This window comes from Acomys minous, assembly GCF_964271855.1.
Source record: "Acomys minous genome assembly, chromosome: 19".
Lineage (NCBI taxonomy): Eukaryota > Metazoa > Chordata > Mammalia > Rodentia > Muridae > Acomys > Acomys minous.
Genome location: NC_140499.1, coordinates 33,203,249 through 33,224,100, shown reverse-complemented (window position 1 = coordinate 33,224,100; position 20,852 = coordinate 33,203,249). Strand labels below are relative to the sequence as shown.

General features: G+C 40.7%; 1 protein-coding gene across 5 annotated transcripts in view; it reads left to right on the top strand.

Moving 5' to 3' along the window:
* Window positions 1–14,674, top strand: part of TRPC4 (transient receptor potential cation channel subfamily C member 4) — a 163,488-nt gene extending 148,814 nt beyond the window's left edge. For 4 of the 5 annotated variants that reach the window (XM_084768321.1, XM_084768322.1, XM_084768324.1 and 1 more), the window contains 3 exons: window positions 11,054–11,095; window positions 11,210–11,299; window positions 13,700–14,674. In XM_084768321.1, coding sequence (XP_084624447.1) covers window positions 11,054–11,095; window positions 11,210–11,299; window positions 13,700–14,413 — 846 coding nt within the window. In that variant the 3' untranslated portion in view covers window positions 14,414–14,674. The remainder of the gene's footprint in view (window positions 1–11,053; window positions 11,096–11,209; window positions 11,300–13,699) is intronic. The other variant, XM_084768323.1, reaches the window with a different exon arrangement.
* Window positions 14,675–20,852: the final 6,178 nt, after the last annotated feature.

Below are 20,852 nucleotides of genomic sequence, written 5' to 3'. Positions count from 1 at the left end.
CTCCAACAAGGCCACACCCACTCCCAACAGGCCACACCTCCTAACCCCTGTCAGATAGTGCCATTCCTTAATGACTAAGCATTCAAATATATGAGCCTATGTGGGTCCTTCTCACTTATATTACCAAATTTCAGTCCCTTGACTCCACAGGCTTATAACCATATCATAATACAAAAAAAAAGTGCATTTAGACTAAATTCAAAAGTCTGCATAGGCTGTCACAGTCTCAACCCTGTTTAAAAGTCCATAGTCCCTTCTGGTACTCAAACCATTCTCTTAACTGTAAACTCCTGTAAAATCAAAATTAAAAAAACAGATCACATACTTCCAATAGACAATGGCACAGAATATGCATTATTATCCCTAAAGGAAGGAAAGGGAGCACAGTAAGGAAATACTGGACCAAAGTAAGACCTAAAACTAGCTAGGCAAATTCCAAATTCTGTATCTTCATGTCTGATGTCAGAGTACTCTTTAGATCTCCACATCCTTTCAGCTTTGTTGCCTCCAATGTACTTCTCTCTTGGGCTGGCTGGTTCCTCAACTTGGTCTGAAGCTTTTCTCAGAAAGGATCCCACAGCTGTACCTCACCAACATCTCAAGGTCTCTAAGAAAATACCGGCTTCACTTCACAGCTTCACCCCTGATATATGCCTGGCCTCAGTGGCTCTCCTTAGTCAAGAAGGGAGACTCCATTGCCCCTTTCCTGGATGCAGAGCTACCACGTTGTGCTGCTTTCTGGGGCTGGAACTTGGATCTCCCATTCAGATAACATTTTTTAATCGGTTTTCTGTTTTTGGTGGTTACCTTCACAGCTTAAGCTTCTCTTTAATTACTTTTCACAAGTTGGAAGCTTATGTGGGGGTCTTGCCCTGAGTTCACCACCCCATTTATTCAACTTAGGATCAAGCTCTGCCTTTTTAATCTCCTTTTATCTGCCTTTTTATCTCCTTGCATACTGAAGTTATCTCCATTACAGTTCCTGGTGCTTCCTTTCTCCTCAAACTGTACTTTTTTTTTTCTTGTTCAGTTTCTCCTTGTCATTATATATCTGCATAAGAGTGGCCACTAATAGCCATGAGACACAGTCACTACTAGGCTACTTTGAAATCTCCTGCCAATGTCATTAATCCAAAACTCTTTAGTTTTTGGATATGGACAAAGAGCAGCCACATTCTTTGCCAAAATATCACAAGAATGATTGATCTTTAGGCCATTTACTAATATTCTTCTTCTCTGAAACGTTTTTTTTTATGCTGTCCTAATCTACATTGCTATCAATACCATTGCCTTTTGTGCTCCTGCCAGTTTGGCCCATGAAGCCCTGCTTAGAGCATTCAACTGCTTTTCCAATATAAAATCCCGACGTCCACATTCCACCATGAAGAAACATGGTCACAGTGATACTCCAGTCCCTAGTACCAACTTCTGTTTTAATACCTAAAGATCAAGCATTCAGATACATGAGCATATGGGCCTATTGCCATTCAAAGCACCACAGGTCCTGATATTCTGAAAGCTTCTACTCTTGGCCCATTGTGCTACTAAAGGCTTTGGGTTGGGTTTTCCAGTGTCAGCTTTTTTTCAACTTGAGTAGTCCTTAATATTTCCATCTATTTACAGAATATAGTTTTCGAATCCTGGATTGACTTTGTTATTTCACTCAGCTGTATGTCAGTGTTTTCTTCAACATCACTCAGGCATTGCTGTCCTCTTTAAAGTTCGTTGGGGTGTTTGGTCTTGCCTTTTAAAACTTCTTTAGTTCTTTAAAGTTTATGGTTGTTCTTTTAAATCTATGTCTTGGAGGTCATCCAGATCATTCTCATTGGACACCATTTCTATAGGAGTCCTTGGTTGGAGGCAGGGACATATATTCTCACTGGAGATCATTTCTGTAGGAGACCTTGATTGGGGCATGCATATAATTTCTTGGCCTTTCCTAATACTTTTGTTTTGCTATGTGACCTAGGCACATGGACTTCTTTCATGTGTCTGGCCAGAATCTTGCCTGTGTCAGGTTGGACCAACATGAGAGCTGCATATCTCAAAGTGGCCTTGGGATTGTGGACATGGCATGGGCAAGCTTAGGTTAGGGGTAACTCACCAGGAAAAGTATACAGATACTGTGAAACTAAAACAATGGCTTAGATTAGGACTGGTGCTGGCAAGTGAGGTTCTTTCTTCTTGTCCTTGACTTCATACTCACACAGCTTGTGATTAACTCTCACAGGCTCTCTCCTTCTGAGAGTGTCATGGGTTGTCCACTCAACCCAGGATCGATTCTAATTCTAACAAGAAACTGACTGGCATGGGAGAATTGCTGCTCAGGGGTGGTGATTATGTTCGCTCCTATATACTATGGCTTCTGAGCTTGAGCAAGCAGAGTTGGAGAATAAACTTGAACTTAAAAAATCACAGCTGGATTTGGAGAATATCATAGAAAACCTCCTACTAACATTCTGTCTTTAGCAATGACTTTAGGAAAGAGCAGAAATCTTTAACTGATTTTTGATTTGTTCATTAGGCCATATTAAATTCTAATAATTTTTAAAATGTTATAGAATCAATGAGTTGAACAGAAAAAGTCATAGGATCAGTAAGCAACAATGGCATATGCTCCACAGGTGAGGAACGCAGCTAGAATTTGAGATATAGAGAGTGAACAAAGGTGGGGCCTCCATCCTTGCATCTTTGGGAAAAATACAGCAGTGAGGACATTACAATAATATCTGTTAAACTAGTAAGTATGCTAATGTGGCAATACACAAGATGCTATACAAACAATGGATGCGCAATAACTGATGTTATATGTCAGCTATGTACACAATAGTTTCAGGCATGCAGACATCAGCTCACTCTCTCAGGATCAAAGTGTACTTATTGTATTTTATTCTAAGAATGTTTTGAAGATAGGGTCTCTTTGTGTAGCCCAGGCTGGCCTGGAACTCATAAAGATACAGCTGTCTTTGCCTCCCCAGTGTTGAGGTTGAAGGGCTGCACTACCATACCTGATTAAATTTCTAAGATTGTTTTAAATGAATCTTCAAGGAAAAAGGAAATCAATGACTCTTGTTACCTTAGTTACTACAACTTAGTACATTATCTCACACAAAAAGTGTTTTTACTTTGAAAAAGGAAAGCCAACTCATGGAAATGTCTTTCATATTTCAATTTTAGGCAAATCAGGGAGGCTTTTAGGTTTCAGTGTACCCATGAAACTTGTAGCAATCTACCACACTCTCCTGTAATTGTACATCCTCCTGTTCTGTCCACACGAAGGCTGGAGGGCCACTCTTAGAACTGCCTATCAGCTGTCGCCCAAGCCCCTCACTGACAATCTTGATCTATGGCACCTCCAGTTCTTAGATGCAAGGAGTGTCTCGAAATTCATTTGGGCTTCCTCCAATCTAAGCACCAAGGATCGCAAACCCTGGTTTGCTTCTGAAGTCAGAAAAGCTTAGTTTGCTCAGGGTGCATGGTCACAGATGCATGGCCACAGATGATGCGTGGCCACAGATGAAATTCAGTTTTCTATTAAAGGAACAATTCTCATTTTTCAGAACAAGACCTTAAGTGATGTGAGCTACAGAGTTTTCTTGACTACAGATTACTGTTCTCGAAACACAAAATTCTTCTGATTGCCTCTATTTTTAAGTTTGCATCGCTAGCTTCAATCTGATGCACACCAAGTTAACTTAGGCTAATAGACTGTGAACCATAGCAAACATTTTGAGTCATGCCTGCCTCCCCCACCCTCTTTTTAACATCAAACAGCTTTTATTTGCTCACCTAAGTGGTCTTGGGTAAGCTGTCCCAACCCAACTCAACACTGTTGGAATTTAGTCTTTTTCTACTCTCTAAAGAAGTAATCATTGTCTTGTGAACTCTTAGTTGCGATGTGTGTGTGTGTGTGTGTGTGTGTGTGTGTGTGTGTGTGTGATGTGTTATATAGATGCTTTTATCTATTAAAAAAAAGAATATAAATTGATCATTGTGAAACTGGCCCAGAAAAGCGGTTCACTGGTGAAAGGTGCGTTCTGCCTCCCCTAAAGACCTGGATCCATATGGTAGAAGGAGAGAACCAACTCCTAAAAGTTGTCCTCTGACCTCCATACATATGAGTATGTGTATACACACACACACACACACACACACACATACACACACACACACACACACACACACACTAAATGCATGTAATCTAATTTTTTTAAAGATAGTTGTGAGTCTGTAGAAGACTTAATGAAGGAAAAGGTGAAAATCATTGACATTGCTATGAGGTCACTCACTTTGTGACAGTTTGTTGCATTAGCACTTGGTGGTAAAGATTTACACACACACACACACACACACACACACACACACACACACACACACACAATTATGAGAAGGCCACATCAGAAGACCAATGACATGCATTTTGCAAAACCAAATCAAGTCTTAAAATAGGTTCTCATCACCCTCCAAAGGGAACTAACTTCGAGATCAGCCAGCACCTCTTTCTTTGAAAAAGAACTTGTTGGGCTGGAGAGATGGCTTAGAGGTTAAGAGCACTGGCTGTTCTTCCGAAGGTCCTGAGTTCAATTCCCAACAACCACATGGTGGCTCACAACCATCTACAATAAGATCTGGTACTTTCTTCTGTTCTGATGGCTCACATGCAGGGAGAATACTGTATAAATAGTAAATAAATAAATCTTAAAAAAGAAAAGAATTTGTTTACTTTATCCAGTTTTACAAGATCCCTCAGGGACAAAGATTCTTGGGGACAGGAGCAGGGAACATATAGATCTTTTGTTTCTCCATGCAGTTGGCTCCCCACCACCTTCCTCTACTTCCTGAAAAGTCTAGGAGTACAACACAGTGTTTCCCCTGTTGCATATGCAGATTTGGGGTGGTTTGTTTTTTTTTTTATGAGGCTTTTTGGGAGATCTTGGTTGACTATATCGCAGTGCCCTGATTTAAACGTGCTGTTTTGAATTCTGCTCTGACCTGCGATGTGTGGAAATTTATGCCATGCTTTTAAAACAGAAAATTGAAAATTCAACCAAAGGTGATTATATTCTTCACGGCGTTCTCTCTAACCTTCCTGCTGTGGTTCACTTAGAGATTCTTTTCACCCATAAATCATGTGAATTCACACTGCTGGGCGTTCAAACACATTCTCAGAGAGCACCTAGAACCACAACTCTTCTTGGGGTGCCTGCCCTGCACTCTCCAGGGCCCAGTATTGCCAACCTCATCTTCTTGTTCGTGCTTCCTGGCAACAGTGATTCAATAGCCCTGAAAGCTCATTAACTCATGTTTGCCTTATCCTCAGACTTCCTGGGATGGATGATTGATACTTTCAGGCAAATCAGCCTTCCATCTGACTATTTTACATAGGAAAACATAAATGAAGTAGAAATGTTTTATTGTTGAGCAAAACATTTATAATGGAAGTAAACCCATTATTGACAGATGGCTTTTCAACCTAGGCCATCTTGAAAATCCCACTGAAGGGCCAATTACTGAGAGTATCCTAATAAAATAACATTTAAAATCATCAGAGTTTTTTTTTTTAATTTAATGTCTATGATTTTTCAGAGGTCACAACGTTTCAGGTCCCATGGAATAAAGTTACAGATGGTTGTGAGTTGCTATGCGGGTGTTAGGAACCAAACCTGGGTCCTCTATAAGATCAGTCAGTACTCTTAACCACGGAGCTGTCTCTATAGCCTCTGATCGAACGTTCTGTCACTGCCTTCAATGACACTAAAGCAATCATCTAGAACTCTTTTTCAGATTAAAACCTTAATGAGAAATCCCTATTCAAAGAAAGCATTAGGATCTATCTCAGCTTTATAAATGAAAATTTAACCTCTGTGCTTATTCTAGGAATGGTGCAAATACATACAATTATAGTCCAAGGAAGCTAAAATAATACCAGTCCCAAAGGACTTAGTTCATGTGAAACATTCTTAATGCCACAGACAGGGTGGGTTGCTAATTGAAGTGCTTAAGTTAATAGGCAAAATACTAACTCCCCTACCAGATCTTTGATAAAAATCATAACATTTCTTGAGTTTTGTATTTTCCACTGTATACTTTTTCTCTTAAGTGCATAGTAAAGCAGGAAGCATAGTGTCAGGGTCATCGAATGTCACTCAGTCTTGGAGTGTAGATGAGCTATTAAAGACCAGGCAGTTGCCACAGAAATACAATCCATTAAGCCGATGGTAAGGGGATTAGAACCTGTGAATTTCTCCCCTGCAGCAGTTGTAAAAGAAGAAAGACAGTGGTCCATGCCTGCACCTCATCTTTAGTGGTAATCTGTCAACATGGGCAGCTCAAGCTTTTTACCCCTCTCAGTGGGCTTGACTGTAACCCTTACAGGAAAAAAAAATGGCAGCCATCCATGAAAAGCCTAGTTCCCGAGTTACTGCTATAAGCTTTGTTGGGCAGAATTTACTCCACGTGCTTTTTCAAATGGGAGGTGGTGTAGGGCCTGCCTGATGCTCTTGGAACGAGGTCTGACAATGTATCTGGGCATCCTGCGTCTTTATTTTATATACTTAGAAAAGGAATTCACAACTGCATCCTGTAATGAGGACACAGTGTGTTATAGAGGGACACTAAGTAGTAAATTCATCTCAGAGTCAAACTGCAATTTTTGGAGTAAAGATTCTACCCTGCATTAGCCTCCTGCGGTTTTACAGTTCTGAAGGAGAACGCAGCAGGTTGCATCCTTAAAGGGCTTCCGTGAGCAGAAGAAAGTCTAAAGGGCATAATTCATGGGCTGGGAACTCGATGACAGACAGAAACCAGAGCAGAAATGAAAGAAAATGACCCTGAACGTTGACTGCAGGGTATCAGCTTTTGTAGAAAGCCTGACATTCCACATAGTAGACCTGGAAAGAATAGAAGGTAAAAAAAAAAAAGCCAGCAAATGTCACAATGCATTCCCGGAGCCCCTGGCCTATTGCAGCCCTCTCTCTCAGCTTGAGAGAGCCCAATGCAGCTGTTGAAACCTCAGCTCCCCTTCCAGCAGCCAAGGCTTCTCACTAAAAATTTTTTTCTTTCCATTAGTTCTATGATTCGAGTGTCATGGTCAAGCCTAACACATCGGGTGGAGCCTGCTTCTGCTGATGTGACATACGGCTATACCTTCAGCCCCTATCTTGAATGCCATCCTACCCGGGAGCATTCCACATGCAAAGCAAACCAGCCACATATGGAATATGTGACAAAGAGAATGACAACATTATGTGTGTTATGTTCCAAAACGCTCTCCCTAGACTCAGGCTAAATTGAGTCTTTGATCTCAGCCCATTTTCCTGCCAGGCAGAACTGACAACCAATCTAATTAAAAATAAACTCTACAAAACGCCACTCTCAACACTGCAAAAGCTTCACAGAAACCTGATTGTTCTTATTCACTTAGCGCTTTTAAATTAAATATCCCCTGATGACATTACCGTTGTAGACACACCTCTGTCAGTTCGAGTTTTGGTCTGTTCCGGTGACAATTACGCTGCAATTCCTTTCCCAATGATAATAAAAGGTCAGCTGATCTTTACCCAATAGTAAGGTTAAAAAAAATATCCCAAGGATCATTGATGGTAGATTTGTTATATGACATTTAACAGCATCGCTAATTGGCAACGATTTATTACGTGTATTGTAAAAGGTATGCGTGAGTTTAACTATCTTTGCTCTCATTACCTCCAGGTTTTAAGATAGAAGCCCTAAGCCCCTAGTGGCATGTGAGCTTATGATAGCTGTGTGTAGGTTGAGACCGTGAGGGCTGAGAGTCCAGCCATGTGCAGACACAGGCACTGTGTGAATCTGGACACAGAGATCTTGAGTGACATAATTTCTGGGCCAAGAATGACGAGGATCTGTGACGATGGCTGGAAGCTACAAAGATTTTTTCCTACCTGGTGCTTGACAACGGTCAAAGAAGTCACAGTTCCTTCCCAGGACACTTGGTTAATTAAATATCCAGGTGCCAAGACCCACTGATGGCTGCACTGTGCCGTCAAAGTTTTATCACGAAGAACCCAGACTGACTTTCCCAATAATTTTCCTCAGGAATTCTTGTATATCTCAACTTGTCAAAACCCTGGTGCCTCATGTTCATTCTGAAACCCCACTCCTGGTTACTGCCTCTCGCCACAGTACAATATTACCTCTTCCTCTGCCATGATCAAAGGACACTGACAGTCTTCAGCACCGTGTTTAATGATGTATTTTCCATCATCTTCGTCTTGCTCACTTCATCACCTTACAAACCACAAGCCATTCAAATGTGTTTTATTCAACTTACTACTTAGAGGCTTCTTGCCTTGGAAAAAATATTGTGTATATAAACACGTAGTCACCTAATAATGTATTTTAAATTGGCTTACAAGAAAATAGCTATTGTATAGAAATGAAAGAAATTTCATTGAGACTGTACCCAGATATCATGCAGAGCTATTCATAAATATCCACAAAAGGTGATTGACTTCTGAGTTTGACCATATTGCCCCTCACATTATTACTTAAAAGCCAATTTCCCATTCCCACCTCTCTTCCCTTCCAGGGCAACAGTAGCTCATGATCTAGCTTAACAAAGTACTTTGACAATCACAAAACACATGAAAGTCCCCCAGAGAGTGGCAAATGCATTCAAAGTCTGTTTACTCGGAAGCATTCCAGAGGTTGGTCAACTTATGAAGTCTGAGGATTGCAGATTTTTTAAAATTTGTGTCAATCATTAACCAGTGAAGAAATGGAAAGATGAAGGAAGCTAAACCCCAGTGAGAGATGCTCTGAATCATATCTCTCATTTATTATTCAGTGAGCTCATTGTTACCATGCGACTTTAAAGTCCCTCTGAGATATAATCAGTCTATATCCGCATCTAACCTTAACTCCATGTCCTTCATATTGCAACACCATCATCCTCTTCAAATGCAGAGAGCAGAGACAGATAGGCAGAAGCAGAGAATGAAACAAGGATGTATCCTGAGATCTGAGAGAAGGCTGTAGACAAGGCGAGGTGTGCAGCCTTCATGCCCATCAATGGCTGTGTTGGATCCAGATTTACTCTTGACTTTAGGACGGTGGTAATTTCATCTCTAGCAGAGATGTCGACATTAAACAACTGATATAACATCTCAAGACCCAGAGATAATATGAAATCACCGAGGAGATGGAGAAAACAAATCAGTTGACAAAAAGTTAGCCGTAAACCCAACCTGCGGAATTTACCCCCAGTTAGCTAAGTAAGCTTATCCTATGCCCTTACTTTTTTTCTGACGAGCTTTTTCTTTCTTTCTTTCTTTCTTTTCATTTTTCCCAAGCCAAATATATTAAGATTCACATTAAACTCTGCTTTTTATTCATTTTTATATTTGAATTTAAAATGTTGACTATACAGATTGGAGATGGTTCTAGAACACTAAAGAAACTGTGTCTGTTTTAATATTTAAATGCAGCATATCTTTGCTTATCACTCCTCTTAGTCTATCAGCCTTAATCTTAGTTTTATGCCCAGTAAAGTTCAACCGTACCTCAGACTTCTTTGACATTATCTCACTAAATTAAAAAAGATTTTAAAACCAGTGAAGGTGAGCCACCTGAGTTGCTTTTATATCAGATTAAGGGTCTATATTCCTAAAGTATTCTGCATGTCATTTGCTCAATAGTTTTAAAGTGTTAAAGATATTGGCATACAACTAATTTAGTACTTTTCTTCACTTAATCAACTCCACAGGGGTCTGGAAGGCCACTGCTTTTTTTTTTCCCCCTTCCTGGAAATGCTTTTTCTCTCAGAATTTATCTTGAGTTTTGTCTCAACTGGAGGCAGTCACCACCCCCATCTGGTGGCCCAGCCATGAAACTCCTGTGCTACACTCTTCACAATGGTCTAATTTCCTAGTTTTTCAGCAAATACCTTAATCATAGAGAGAGCTCAGCTCCCAGGCAGAGAATGCTGTTTTTAGTTATCAGTGGCTTTAGGAATCAAAGCGCCAACTTCTCCTCCTGTCATTTATTGCTTGTCTTGAAACTGGCTTAGGCCCAGTCGAATAAAATTTTGACTTTTTGAATATATTTTCAAAAGATCATTTTATATTCATGCACCGCTCTCTCTAAAATTCTATTTTATCAGTCTATGGTTAAATATTTACTGGGAAATAAGATGAAAAGCCTTATTAGAAACCAAGAACTATTATTCCCTTTGCTTCTCAAAATATACCAAATTAATTCCTTTATTACAGAAATTTTTTTACTTAGATTGATTTTCCCAGTGTTCTTCCTTAAGAATCAATGCTACTGCTTATTAAAATGCATTATGTGGGGTCACTGTAGGCAGGTTTTTTACTAATGTGTTTAGAATACTTGTGACAGGTGAAAATATAAAATTTTAATCTCATTTGTTGTATAACTCAGTTTTTAATGGACTTTTCCCACCATCTTTTCTGTTTAACAGTGTGGCTGAATAGGTCTTTATCCACTGATATTATTAAATCTCATCTAATTAAAACGGGAATCACCTTCCATGGAGGTGTGCCTGCAACGGCTGCAAGTTTAAGGCCCTCTAAGATTTCCGATTGTGTATTGCTACCTGCCATGGCTGATTTCTCTCTCTCTCTCTCTCTCTCTCTCTCTCTCTCTCTCTCTCTCTCTCTCTCTCTCTCTCTCTTTTTTTCTGTGTCAGTATTTATGATAACAGTAATCCCACTCACTGTTGCCTTCCCTGGTTATTTCCTATCTCTGCCTTGCAGCATGTCCAAGGACACAGGGTGTGTGTACCAAGTATGATTAGCTCTCTCATGGCCCAGCGGCCTATCTACCACTACTAATTTATTCTGTTTTAAGAGCCCTGTAGGTTATGGACTTGTGCTTTCTCACTTTTGTTCATTGGTTCTTTGGGTGGGTGTGTGAAGCCCCTCTGTGACTGTGGCTCATTGCCCTGCCCCCGCTTTGGTGATAAAAGACAACAACAGCCTTATCTACAAAAGCTCTGACTTTTTGGATAATGACGTACCTCCGTAACCACCCAGGAATGTCCTTTCCGTTTCAGCGGCGCGCTGCTGATAACTTGAGAAGACACCACCAATACCAAGTAAGTAATGCTTTGCGTTTGGTTCTGAAATTGTCACTAAAATGAAATGCAGACCGGACTCGGGACAGGGACGCAAGGTGAACCCCTGCACTGAATGTCAATCCCGTTGTTCAGGAGGTGATGAGGAACCTGGTGAAGCGGTATGTGGCGGCCATGATCAGAGAGGCAAAAACCGAAGAAGGCCTGACCGAGGAGAACGTTAAGGTAATACTTCGCCTTCATCAAACAGGCAGCCACCCGCCCGCCTGTGGAGGCAGCTTTTAAAACCAGAGTTCCTCATTTTCGGGGCCGGGGGGGGGGGGGAGCGGGGGGAGGGTAAGGGGCAAGGACTGCCTCTGATATGAACTCTGGGACCTGTTATTTGATCACTTCTTGGCAGGGTGGCCTTGAGGGAACACTGATGTGGCCTGGGGGGAAAGCAGGCTATCCTGATGAGACCTGATTGGCTGTCATCAGTTGGTGGGGGAGAAGCCTGTAGGGGAGGAAAGTAGAGCAGAAGATGGAGGGAGGGTGGCAGTGGGAAGAAGATACAAGCGAGGGGATAACAAGCGGCATGTAATATGAATACATTATAATAAATAAAAATGAACCCCCACCCAAAAAAGGCAGAGTTACAAACTCAGCCTTACGTGTTCTAGCAGACATCCATGTCGGGCCCATGTGTTTTATGTTAAACTTCCACGGAATTTAGGGAGAAGGCAGACAGACAAACAGAAAGACAATAGTAAAGTAGAGAAATTCCCCCAAATTGCTTTGAAACATACTCAACAGAAACTGTCAAGCCGGTTTAATTTAGTGGCAAGGAAAATCCTAGCCTGTGGTAGCATTTTGACCCATGACCCACCTCCTGCTGTGCCAAGTGAACTGCACGCACATTTGTCAGTGGATTTCTAAGCCAGAAGCATGTAATAACCCACGCGCTATTTTATTTTTTTCCCTTCTAAGAGAATGTCGTTTAATGAGAAGGGGCCAAGACCTTTTATAAACCCACACACTATTAATGGCACAAGCTTCCTAGGTCTCTGTAGCTCTCAAGGTGGCATGGAAGGGCAGGTATTTAAGGTTTGCTTTAACTCCAACTAACAAGCTTAGTCCCCTGGAGGGGGAGACCTGGTGGCAATCAGAGGAAGGACAGCAGGTTACCAAGAAGAGACTTGATACCCTATGAGCATATACAGGGGGAGATAATCCCCCTCAGGAACAGTCATAGGGGAGGGGAATAAGGCGAAAATGGGAGGGAGGGAAGAATGGGAGGATACAAGGGATGGGATAACCATTGAGATATAACAAGAATAAATTAATAAAGGAAGAAAAAAACAAGCTTAGTTTTTGTACTTGGTTTTCTATTTTTAAAGTTACGTGAGAGGAAATAAGTGAATGTAGGAAAATGGTATGTTAAAAATTAAATGTAAATTGATTCTTTTATTTTACATGGCTGTTTAGAAATTTTGAAGGAATGTTTTAATGTTAATACAATTTTACAGACAAAATTTAAAAAAATAGAATAGTAAAAATGAGTAACAAAAAGCATGAAAGACCTTTATAGAAACAGCACCTAAAGTCAGTCAGTTAGGTAAGCAAGCAAGCTGTCTGTGCCAAACAGACAGCACAGATTGTCAATTAATTAAATTCCAAAATATTTTTCTGCAACTGTAAATCTCAATTATGAGGCTAAATGGTTCTCTTTGCGCTGGGCCTGGGGGGGGTTGGAGGAAAGGCTGAGGAAGAGGTTTCCCCAAAAAAGCAAACTGTAACTATCTAGGACCCTTGTGGAAATCAGAGCCAGGGCATAGGGACCCAATGGTTGCTATAAGGCCCTCTCAAAGGTCCTGAGAACTGGGAGTTTCCCAGAAGCCCATGGTTTGTGTTAATTTGCTTCTTCCGACATCACATAGAAAAATGTTCTGTATCAAAACCATGTGACCCCAGGAGCGTGAAGTGGCTTGACAGCTAGGATGCACACTCCAGAGAGGAACTATTTAAAACCACCATCTCAAAGGAAGTAGAAACCCCACAGAACAGTGACAGAGTGTAATCCCTTCTGCTTCTTTTGGTGTCACCCTTTGAAGATTTCTCAGTGTGCCCCGTCTGTCTTTCTCATTCTTGTTGAAAAACCCTAAAGAGAAGCAACTTAAAAGAGAAAGTACTTGTTTTGACTCCGGGTCCCAGAAGCCTTGGTCCACTGTAACGGAGATGGCAGAGTGGAGCAGTTCACACCATGGCTGCCCCGAGTAGAAAGAGGCTGGAGTGAGATGTGTAGGCTTGTGGGCATGCTCGTCCTAAACTCCTTCCTCCCAGAAGGTCTCGCCTGAGCGGGCCTGAGTCTTTTCCGTAGCATCACTGACCCACCCAGGAGCATGTTGTAGGGACCGCTCTGCTCGGTCATGTTACTAGTGAATAACCATAATACTAGGATATAAAATGCCAGCAGGGCAATTAGTGATGCAGGATGTTAGAGAGAATCTGAAATTCTAAGGAGAATCCCAGGAGGACAGAGCCCTGGATCTTCAGGAGATGCGGGGGCGCCATCTCAGACTGAGCTAGGAAACTAGGGAATGATGGGTCCGTAAGTCATACCTAACATGCCATTTGAATTCCATTCAGGAACTAAAACAAGACATTTCTAGCTTCCGCTTCGAAGTTCTGGGATTGCTCAGAGGAAGCAAGCTCTCCACAATACAGTCAGCCAACGCAGCGACTTCAGCCGACTCCGACGAAAAGAGCCATAGCGAAGGTAATAGCAAGGACAAGAAAAAGAATCTCAGCCTCTTTGATTTAACCACTCTGATCCACCCGAGGTCGGCAGCCATTGCCTCCGAGAGACATAACATAAGCAATGGTTCTGCCCTGGTGGTGCAGGAGCCGCCCAGGGAGAAGCCGAGAAAAGTGAATTTTGTGGCTGATATCAAAAACTTCGGGTTATTTCATAGACGGTCAAAACAAAATGCTGCTGAGCAAAACGCAAACCAAATCTTCTCTGTTTCAGAAGAAATTACTCGTCAACAGGCGGCAGGACCACTTGAGAGAAATATCCAACTGGAATCGCAAGGATTAGCTTCCCGGGGTGACCGCAGCATTCCTGGTCTCAATGAACAGTGTGTGCTAGTAGACCATAGAGAAAGGAATACGGACACTTTGGGTTTACAGGTAGGCAAGAGAGTGTGCTCCTCTTTCAAGTCGGAGAAAGTGGTGGTGGAAGACACCGTCCCTATGATACCAAAGGAGAAACACGCCCAGGAGGAGGACTCAAGCATAGACTATGATTTAAGCCCCACGGACACATCCGCCCATGAAGATTATGTGACCACAAGATTGTGACACTTGGAGGAATGTTTACCATACCTATACATATTTTTCCATAGTGCTCTGGGTGGGCACAAGGTTTGAAATTACATGATCAAATGCTAATTTACACTTTCTAGTGTTTATCCATTGTGGCATATTAACCTGTAACATGATTGAACAAAGCAGAGGCAACGTGAACTCTTCTCTTTTGTAGCCTGCTTTTGCTTCCACGGTTTATTTTACAAGTGTCTCTGTTAAATAAACGCACCTTTTATCCTTGTACTGTTTCAATAACCCACGGAAAATTTTTAGCTATCTTTTTCAATTAAAACCAATGCAATTGATTTCATGTGGTAAGTGACTCCTACAATAGATATTTTTATATGCAAAAAACAGCGTATGTTGAATAATAAATATTAGACATTTTCATAACTTGGGGGAAATTACTAGAGATGATTGTTCAGTGAAGAATCCCATCCAGCCTTATGTTTAGTTATTTCTTCTGAATGTATGGATAATTATTGGACACAATTAAAACAAGAAACCATCCGGCCATGGGCCTACATTCCAACCCTCTGCTACACAGGAAGTCCCTCGCTTAAGCTGTACTTTCAATAGTAAAAGAAAAGTTTTGTCTTGATGATTGACAATTTGTGTTGGTGTTTTGACATCAAATTCACACCTCTAAGTTAAAAAAAATATGAACATTAGGTTCAACTGCTTACCAAGATAAATATGACTCTTTGGCCACATTTTGGAAATCCAGCTCTTTGTAAGGCTCTCAGTAATAAAATAATAATAAATTCCAATTGTTCAAGTATTTGGGTAATGTGCACACCCAGGTGGGAAAAAAAAAAAACAAAAAACAAAAAACCTCAAGCCAGAATCTAAATACAACAAAATTACTTTCTGATGCTCTGGCCATTTGGTGTCGCTTAGGAGGGGAACAAAGTCTCCTGCTTCCCCTAAACAATGGAAATATATTTCTTTAAAACTGAGATGAATTGAAAACATTATCATTAGTAGAATTGATACAGTGTAGTTTTTCTTATGGAAAGTTTTAAGTTCCTGTTTTTTGTTTTGTTTTGTTTTGTTTTGTCATAAGATAATTTCCTTAGATTTCATTCATTTCCCAGACTTTTGAAAGAAAAATACTCATGCATGTTCTAAAAATGGTGTTGGCAGTTTCGTAAAGTTTAAGTTGAGCCACCATAGAAAGTCTCCTCACCACGTGCTATTAATGTTTACTTCAAATCAGTCAAAATTGCCAAGTATATTTTACTTAAGGCTCTGTCCCCCTGGACTACAGAAATTACGTAGGTTAACACTGATCAAAGCTGTATAATATGACCAAAAGTAAAAAATTGTAGCAGTGTCAGCCACGTTTCTATGTGTGTGGTACAGATGGAGATATTTAAAGAGCTGCCCTTCCATCTCAGGTAGAAATAAGGAAACTGGGTCAATTTATAGCCTACGGTGTGTGGTGGAGCTTTTCCATATCCTTGGGAGCTCCCCAAACATAAAAGCCAGGAAAACAATATCTGCATAAAAGGGTTTCAATTGTGAAACCTAGTTTATTTCAACAGTGAGTTAGGTAAAGCTCCATAAATACGTGTGTCCATTCATGCAAAGCAAGAATCGTGCATACAATTAAAGCCTTTAGGCCAAATCACATCACAGGAGTTAGAAGACCCTGCACTATGTAGCGTGGGATCTCGGCTCTGGACTTGAAATATTAGAAAATCCAAGACTTTTATGGGAGGATTTAAGAGTAGGCTGGGGGCATCTGGAGAAGCACGAATCTAGTGAGTGTGGGTGATGTTTCAAGTACACCTTTATGTCTAGTGTCTCAGCACACAGAGCACCACCACACTGCTACCAAAGGATCCCAATGACTCAGTCATAGAAACCCTGAAGGCTTATTTTAATGTTGGGGATTTTTTTTTTATTGATAGATCTTGCCTCTTGGGTGTTTTTAAAATAATGACCCTGTATATCACTTAGTCTACCTGGCTTATCAGAACTGAGTTTCAAATCTTCTCTGCCCTTCAAACAACACCAAAGGTAATAAAACCAACAAAACTTTTTTTCTTTGTCTTCTTTCCTTCCTTCCTTCATTCTTTTATTTTATTTTATTTATTTATTTTGTTGCTGCTGCTTTTATCCAGTAGCTTTCTGTATTGGGTGGGGCACTGACATTTTCCTGGAAGCCTGGTGCCATACAGTATTTGTGTGGTCCAGGGAACATCTGCTTCTCAGTGTCCTGGAAATGATTGCTTGCAGGGCTCTGGATGTCACTGAGAGGCACCTTTATGAGCAGGAATGCAGTACTGTCGTTAGTGTCAAACTCCTTAAAATATTTTACATTCTGATAATTGTGTAGCATTAAAAAGAGGAACAGACAGTACAGTACAGAATGAGAAAGTGGAAATAACAGTGGGTTTTCAGACAAAGGGAACCAGCCTCAAGTCCTTTTGAGTAAGCAGCTAGAGTTTTTCGTTATTATTCTTGTTCCTATACATAAAAATTCCCAATACTCAAGAGAAATTTAAAATCACCTTCTATTTATGTTAATAGCGTTTTCTTTGTTTTATTCCTTCTTGATCTTAACAGAAAATACACATTTCAGGAGAGGATTTATGGAAAGTCCAACTGAGCATTAGCAGATTGGAGGCTAAATGATAGGGTTACCTTCTCGTTTATAAGAAAATGTGGCATAAAGACTCCTTGTGTGTCAGTAGTGAAATCCTGGCATTCTCTGTGGAAATAAATCTGTATTAGCTTTAGTAAGAAAACTGACTATTTAAAAAGTGGTAGTGAATTTTTTTGTAAAATAATGAATTATTTTATAAAGTGTTTATCATCCTGAAAAAAAATGTATGTTTCATGAGTTGCCTATGTGTACATCAAATTTTCTTAAATTTTATTTTATTTACTGGCTGGTGATTAAAACAGTGCAAAAAAAATCTCTTGCCATGACATGAACAGCAACCTGACACACCTCAGTAATCAAGTTCATGGATCCAAGCCATCACATTGGAAGAGTAAAATCAGGGGACTGATAAAATGATCCAGTGAAAATTCAAAGGTAGCAAAATACTTTTCTCAAAAGTCAAAGTCAGTTTTCTGGTAAATTTAGAGGCAATCTAGAGGCAACGATGGCATGAAATGCATTGTCATACATGTACTAGACCGTGATAGACATAGAATTCAGCTGAGTGAATAGTTCGGTCCCATGACCCCTCTGGCCAAGCAAGTCACTCCTCGGCAGGCACCACACTGTTATCAGCAAGCCAGGCTGCCTTCCACCCTCAGCACCCTTCAAAGCCAGCCTGACAAAAGCCACTTCAAAATCTGCATGCATATGTTTACAGTGGCTCAAATTTCAGAAGGACCGTATCTCTGAATATAGGTCATTATTCTGAAAATAAGTTCTTTTTTTAAAGTTTTAAGTGCAGAGCTGCTAGTAAGTTCAAAAGTGCGATGTACTTCTCTGACATTTCCCTTAGATTTTTTACAAATCCTAGTAATTTTACAGTGTCTTGTGCTGCATTTAGCTCAGGTGGTTTGACACGTGTTATTTATTTGAATTCTACACATAAGCATTTAAACTGTCTTAAGTAAATTCTCCATAGATAACTGAAGAAATGAAAGCTGGGGAGGTTTATGGAAATGTTCTATGTTTGTCTTGATGCTCGGTGGCTGAGTTGAGTTGAAGTTTGAACCAACATTTAAGCAACAACAAAGCCTTCGCCTCTCTACTGGATCTTTGGATGGAGGTGTCAGATTCTTTATGCTGTCAGCAGGTAGACTCTCCATCAGGAAAAAGGGTGTTAACTTATTTACAGTCCCTTTATTGGAAGGAAGACACCCACTGGTATCCAAGCTTTCCACAACCGAAGGCAACACTAGATCAGTTTACATTTCACCTCTGCACAAAATTGTGCTAACAGATTTTAAAGGCCCCTTTCTTAATGTTTTCTGAAAGTACTTAGATCGTTTCACTTCAAATGTAGATTGTTGTAATACACCTGCATGTACCTCTCGTGTCAATAAAGGTCAGTATGAAAACCTCTCTGATGGAAAACGATAAGGCTGGGCATGACAAGCCGGGCCAACATGAGGTCATGATATCATGGCAGGGTACAGGCATGCATCTCTAGCCTAGCCACATGGATGGTGTCAGAGTGAGGATGGCTCAAAACCTTTAATAGCGTAGGGCTGCACATGTGAATAAAGAAGTCTACATGGGACTTCAGGTACCCGGGCTGAGCTGGAGTTGCCATGGATGAAGACAGTCCCTAAGGTTAGATACTCTCAGGTTAGGGATGCTCAGTGAGGTGATGATGTAAATCACCTTGGCAACATCTGAAAATAGTTTGCTTCAAGTGACTTAATATTAACTGAATGAGTTTTATATTGATTTATTTTTTTTATAAAAGTAAACATGTGGCTGCTAGAGAGTTGAAAACACATATATGGCAAGCATTTGTAACAATACATTTATATTTGTTTACTTGACTCACCTCAGTTCTAGCACCTGCATTACATGGGTAAGGTTTATATATTTGAACTACTCAAAAAAAAAAAAAAAAAAAAAAAGCAAAAAGACATTGTGTTCAGCTGAAACCTGTAGTTTCTCATAGATTCCCAACCTTGTGGAAAAAACTGGCTGGAGATTTCTCTAGTTTTCCAAGTCTCTGCTTTGACTTTAAGAAGTGCACATACATAAATATGTTTCTCTGGTGATACACATATGTGGCTTATGGTTGGCTGCTTTGTTAAGAATGGGTTACCCTTGTACTCACAACTTACCTAACCGTATCACCAAAACCTTCTGTGGTTCTTTATGATATGGCAGAAAATTGAATGAAGTTCACACACATCTCTTCACTGTTTTCCCTACTGCAACGTATCTACATACAGTTTCTGACACCACTGTGACGAAGCCTCTCATTGGTGAAGAGGACACAGATGCAGGGCAGCTTCACAAAGGCAAATGTGTTCATTTCTGTCCTGTTTCCAGCCCACTGGGGTCACCACCTCCTCAGTGATGAGTGTTAGCACTGTAACATGGGACTCCAAGTTGCCTGATTGTGGTAGGAGCATCTTTATCTCTCATTCTAATCTTGGGCAATTCCTAAATTCTGTTTAGCTACTTTAGACCTTATAGTGCTCTTTCCTCATCATCTTCAAACCCCCCCCCCCAGCCTTGAGTAAAAGTGCTATCTCAATGCTACACTTAAATTTTCTTTAATGTAGTAGTTTAGTCATTACAATGGACTTATTCTCCTTCAGGCCCAATTGTTTTAAACACTTTTACCCCTAAAGTTTATCTGGGCCTGTCAGTAATAAAAGTTTCCCTGCTTCCTGGGAATAAGAGGCACTCTGCACTGAGGTACTCTGAGAGATTTAATTTTCTCCCAGGAAATAACTTACTGGGCTGACTCAGCAGTGGGAAGGCAGCCTGCCCTGAGGATCAGGAGGAAGTGAGAAGCCCTCCACAGCTGCAAGCAGGGCGCTTCTGTCTTTTGAGCTCAGTTGCTGACATTTACATTTTCTAGCTGAAAAAAATGTCCCATCCACCTTGACAACATGGAACAAGAGCAAATCAACAGCCTAAAAGTTCAGTCGTGCCAACTGACTAGGTAAGTGAAGTCAAAACAGCATAAGGTGTATCTTCTGCTATTTCCTCTTAATTACCTCAAGGTCACTATGCATGCATCCACATGCAGCGAAAAATAAATCAGAAACGTCTGTGGAGCGTTTACCTGTTTCCCCTTTCCCCTTATGGATGTATCTTGTTAATATAAAATCACAGTGACCCTTCCTTATTCCATTGTCACATCTTTATTCCCGCCATGGTGCAGAGCAGAAGGTGCTTGGTTCTGTACACTGGATAAAAATGTATGCGTGTCAATCCAGAACTACAGGCAAGCGGCAGAAAATTTGGCTCATGAAGATTTCCTGGTAACATTCACATCATTTTTAGTTTTTTAATCCCCAACCCCTACCCCACTTGACCGCGGCTGTTAGTGGAGCTGCAGCGAGCATACATGTGAGTGTGAGATTTGTCTTTCTGAGGTAAACACGCAGGACTAGAATAACCTAGAGGGTGTGTTAGTTGAGTACATACATGTTTTTAATTTTGTGGGAGAAATAGGTATTCTAGTGTTCTCTACCTTACGTACAACATTTGAGTGACTCAGCTTTTCTGCTTTTTGTTAGTCTCAGGTTGATGATAGCTGTGGGTTTGATTTGTGTGCTTTTGGTGGATAATGATTTAAACGCCACTTTGGAGGTTGCCTATTACCTACCTGCTTCATGGGAAAATGTCTGTGCGTGTGTCTGTGTTTTTTACTAGACTCCTTGTGTGCTTACTTTATAATACTGTTAAGGCATGGCTGCTGCTCTGAAGAGGTCCAGGGTGGGGTCTCTGGTGCTGGGTGCAGATGCCCTTCCAGTTCGCTTC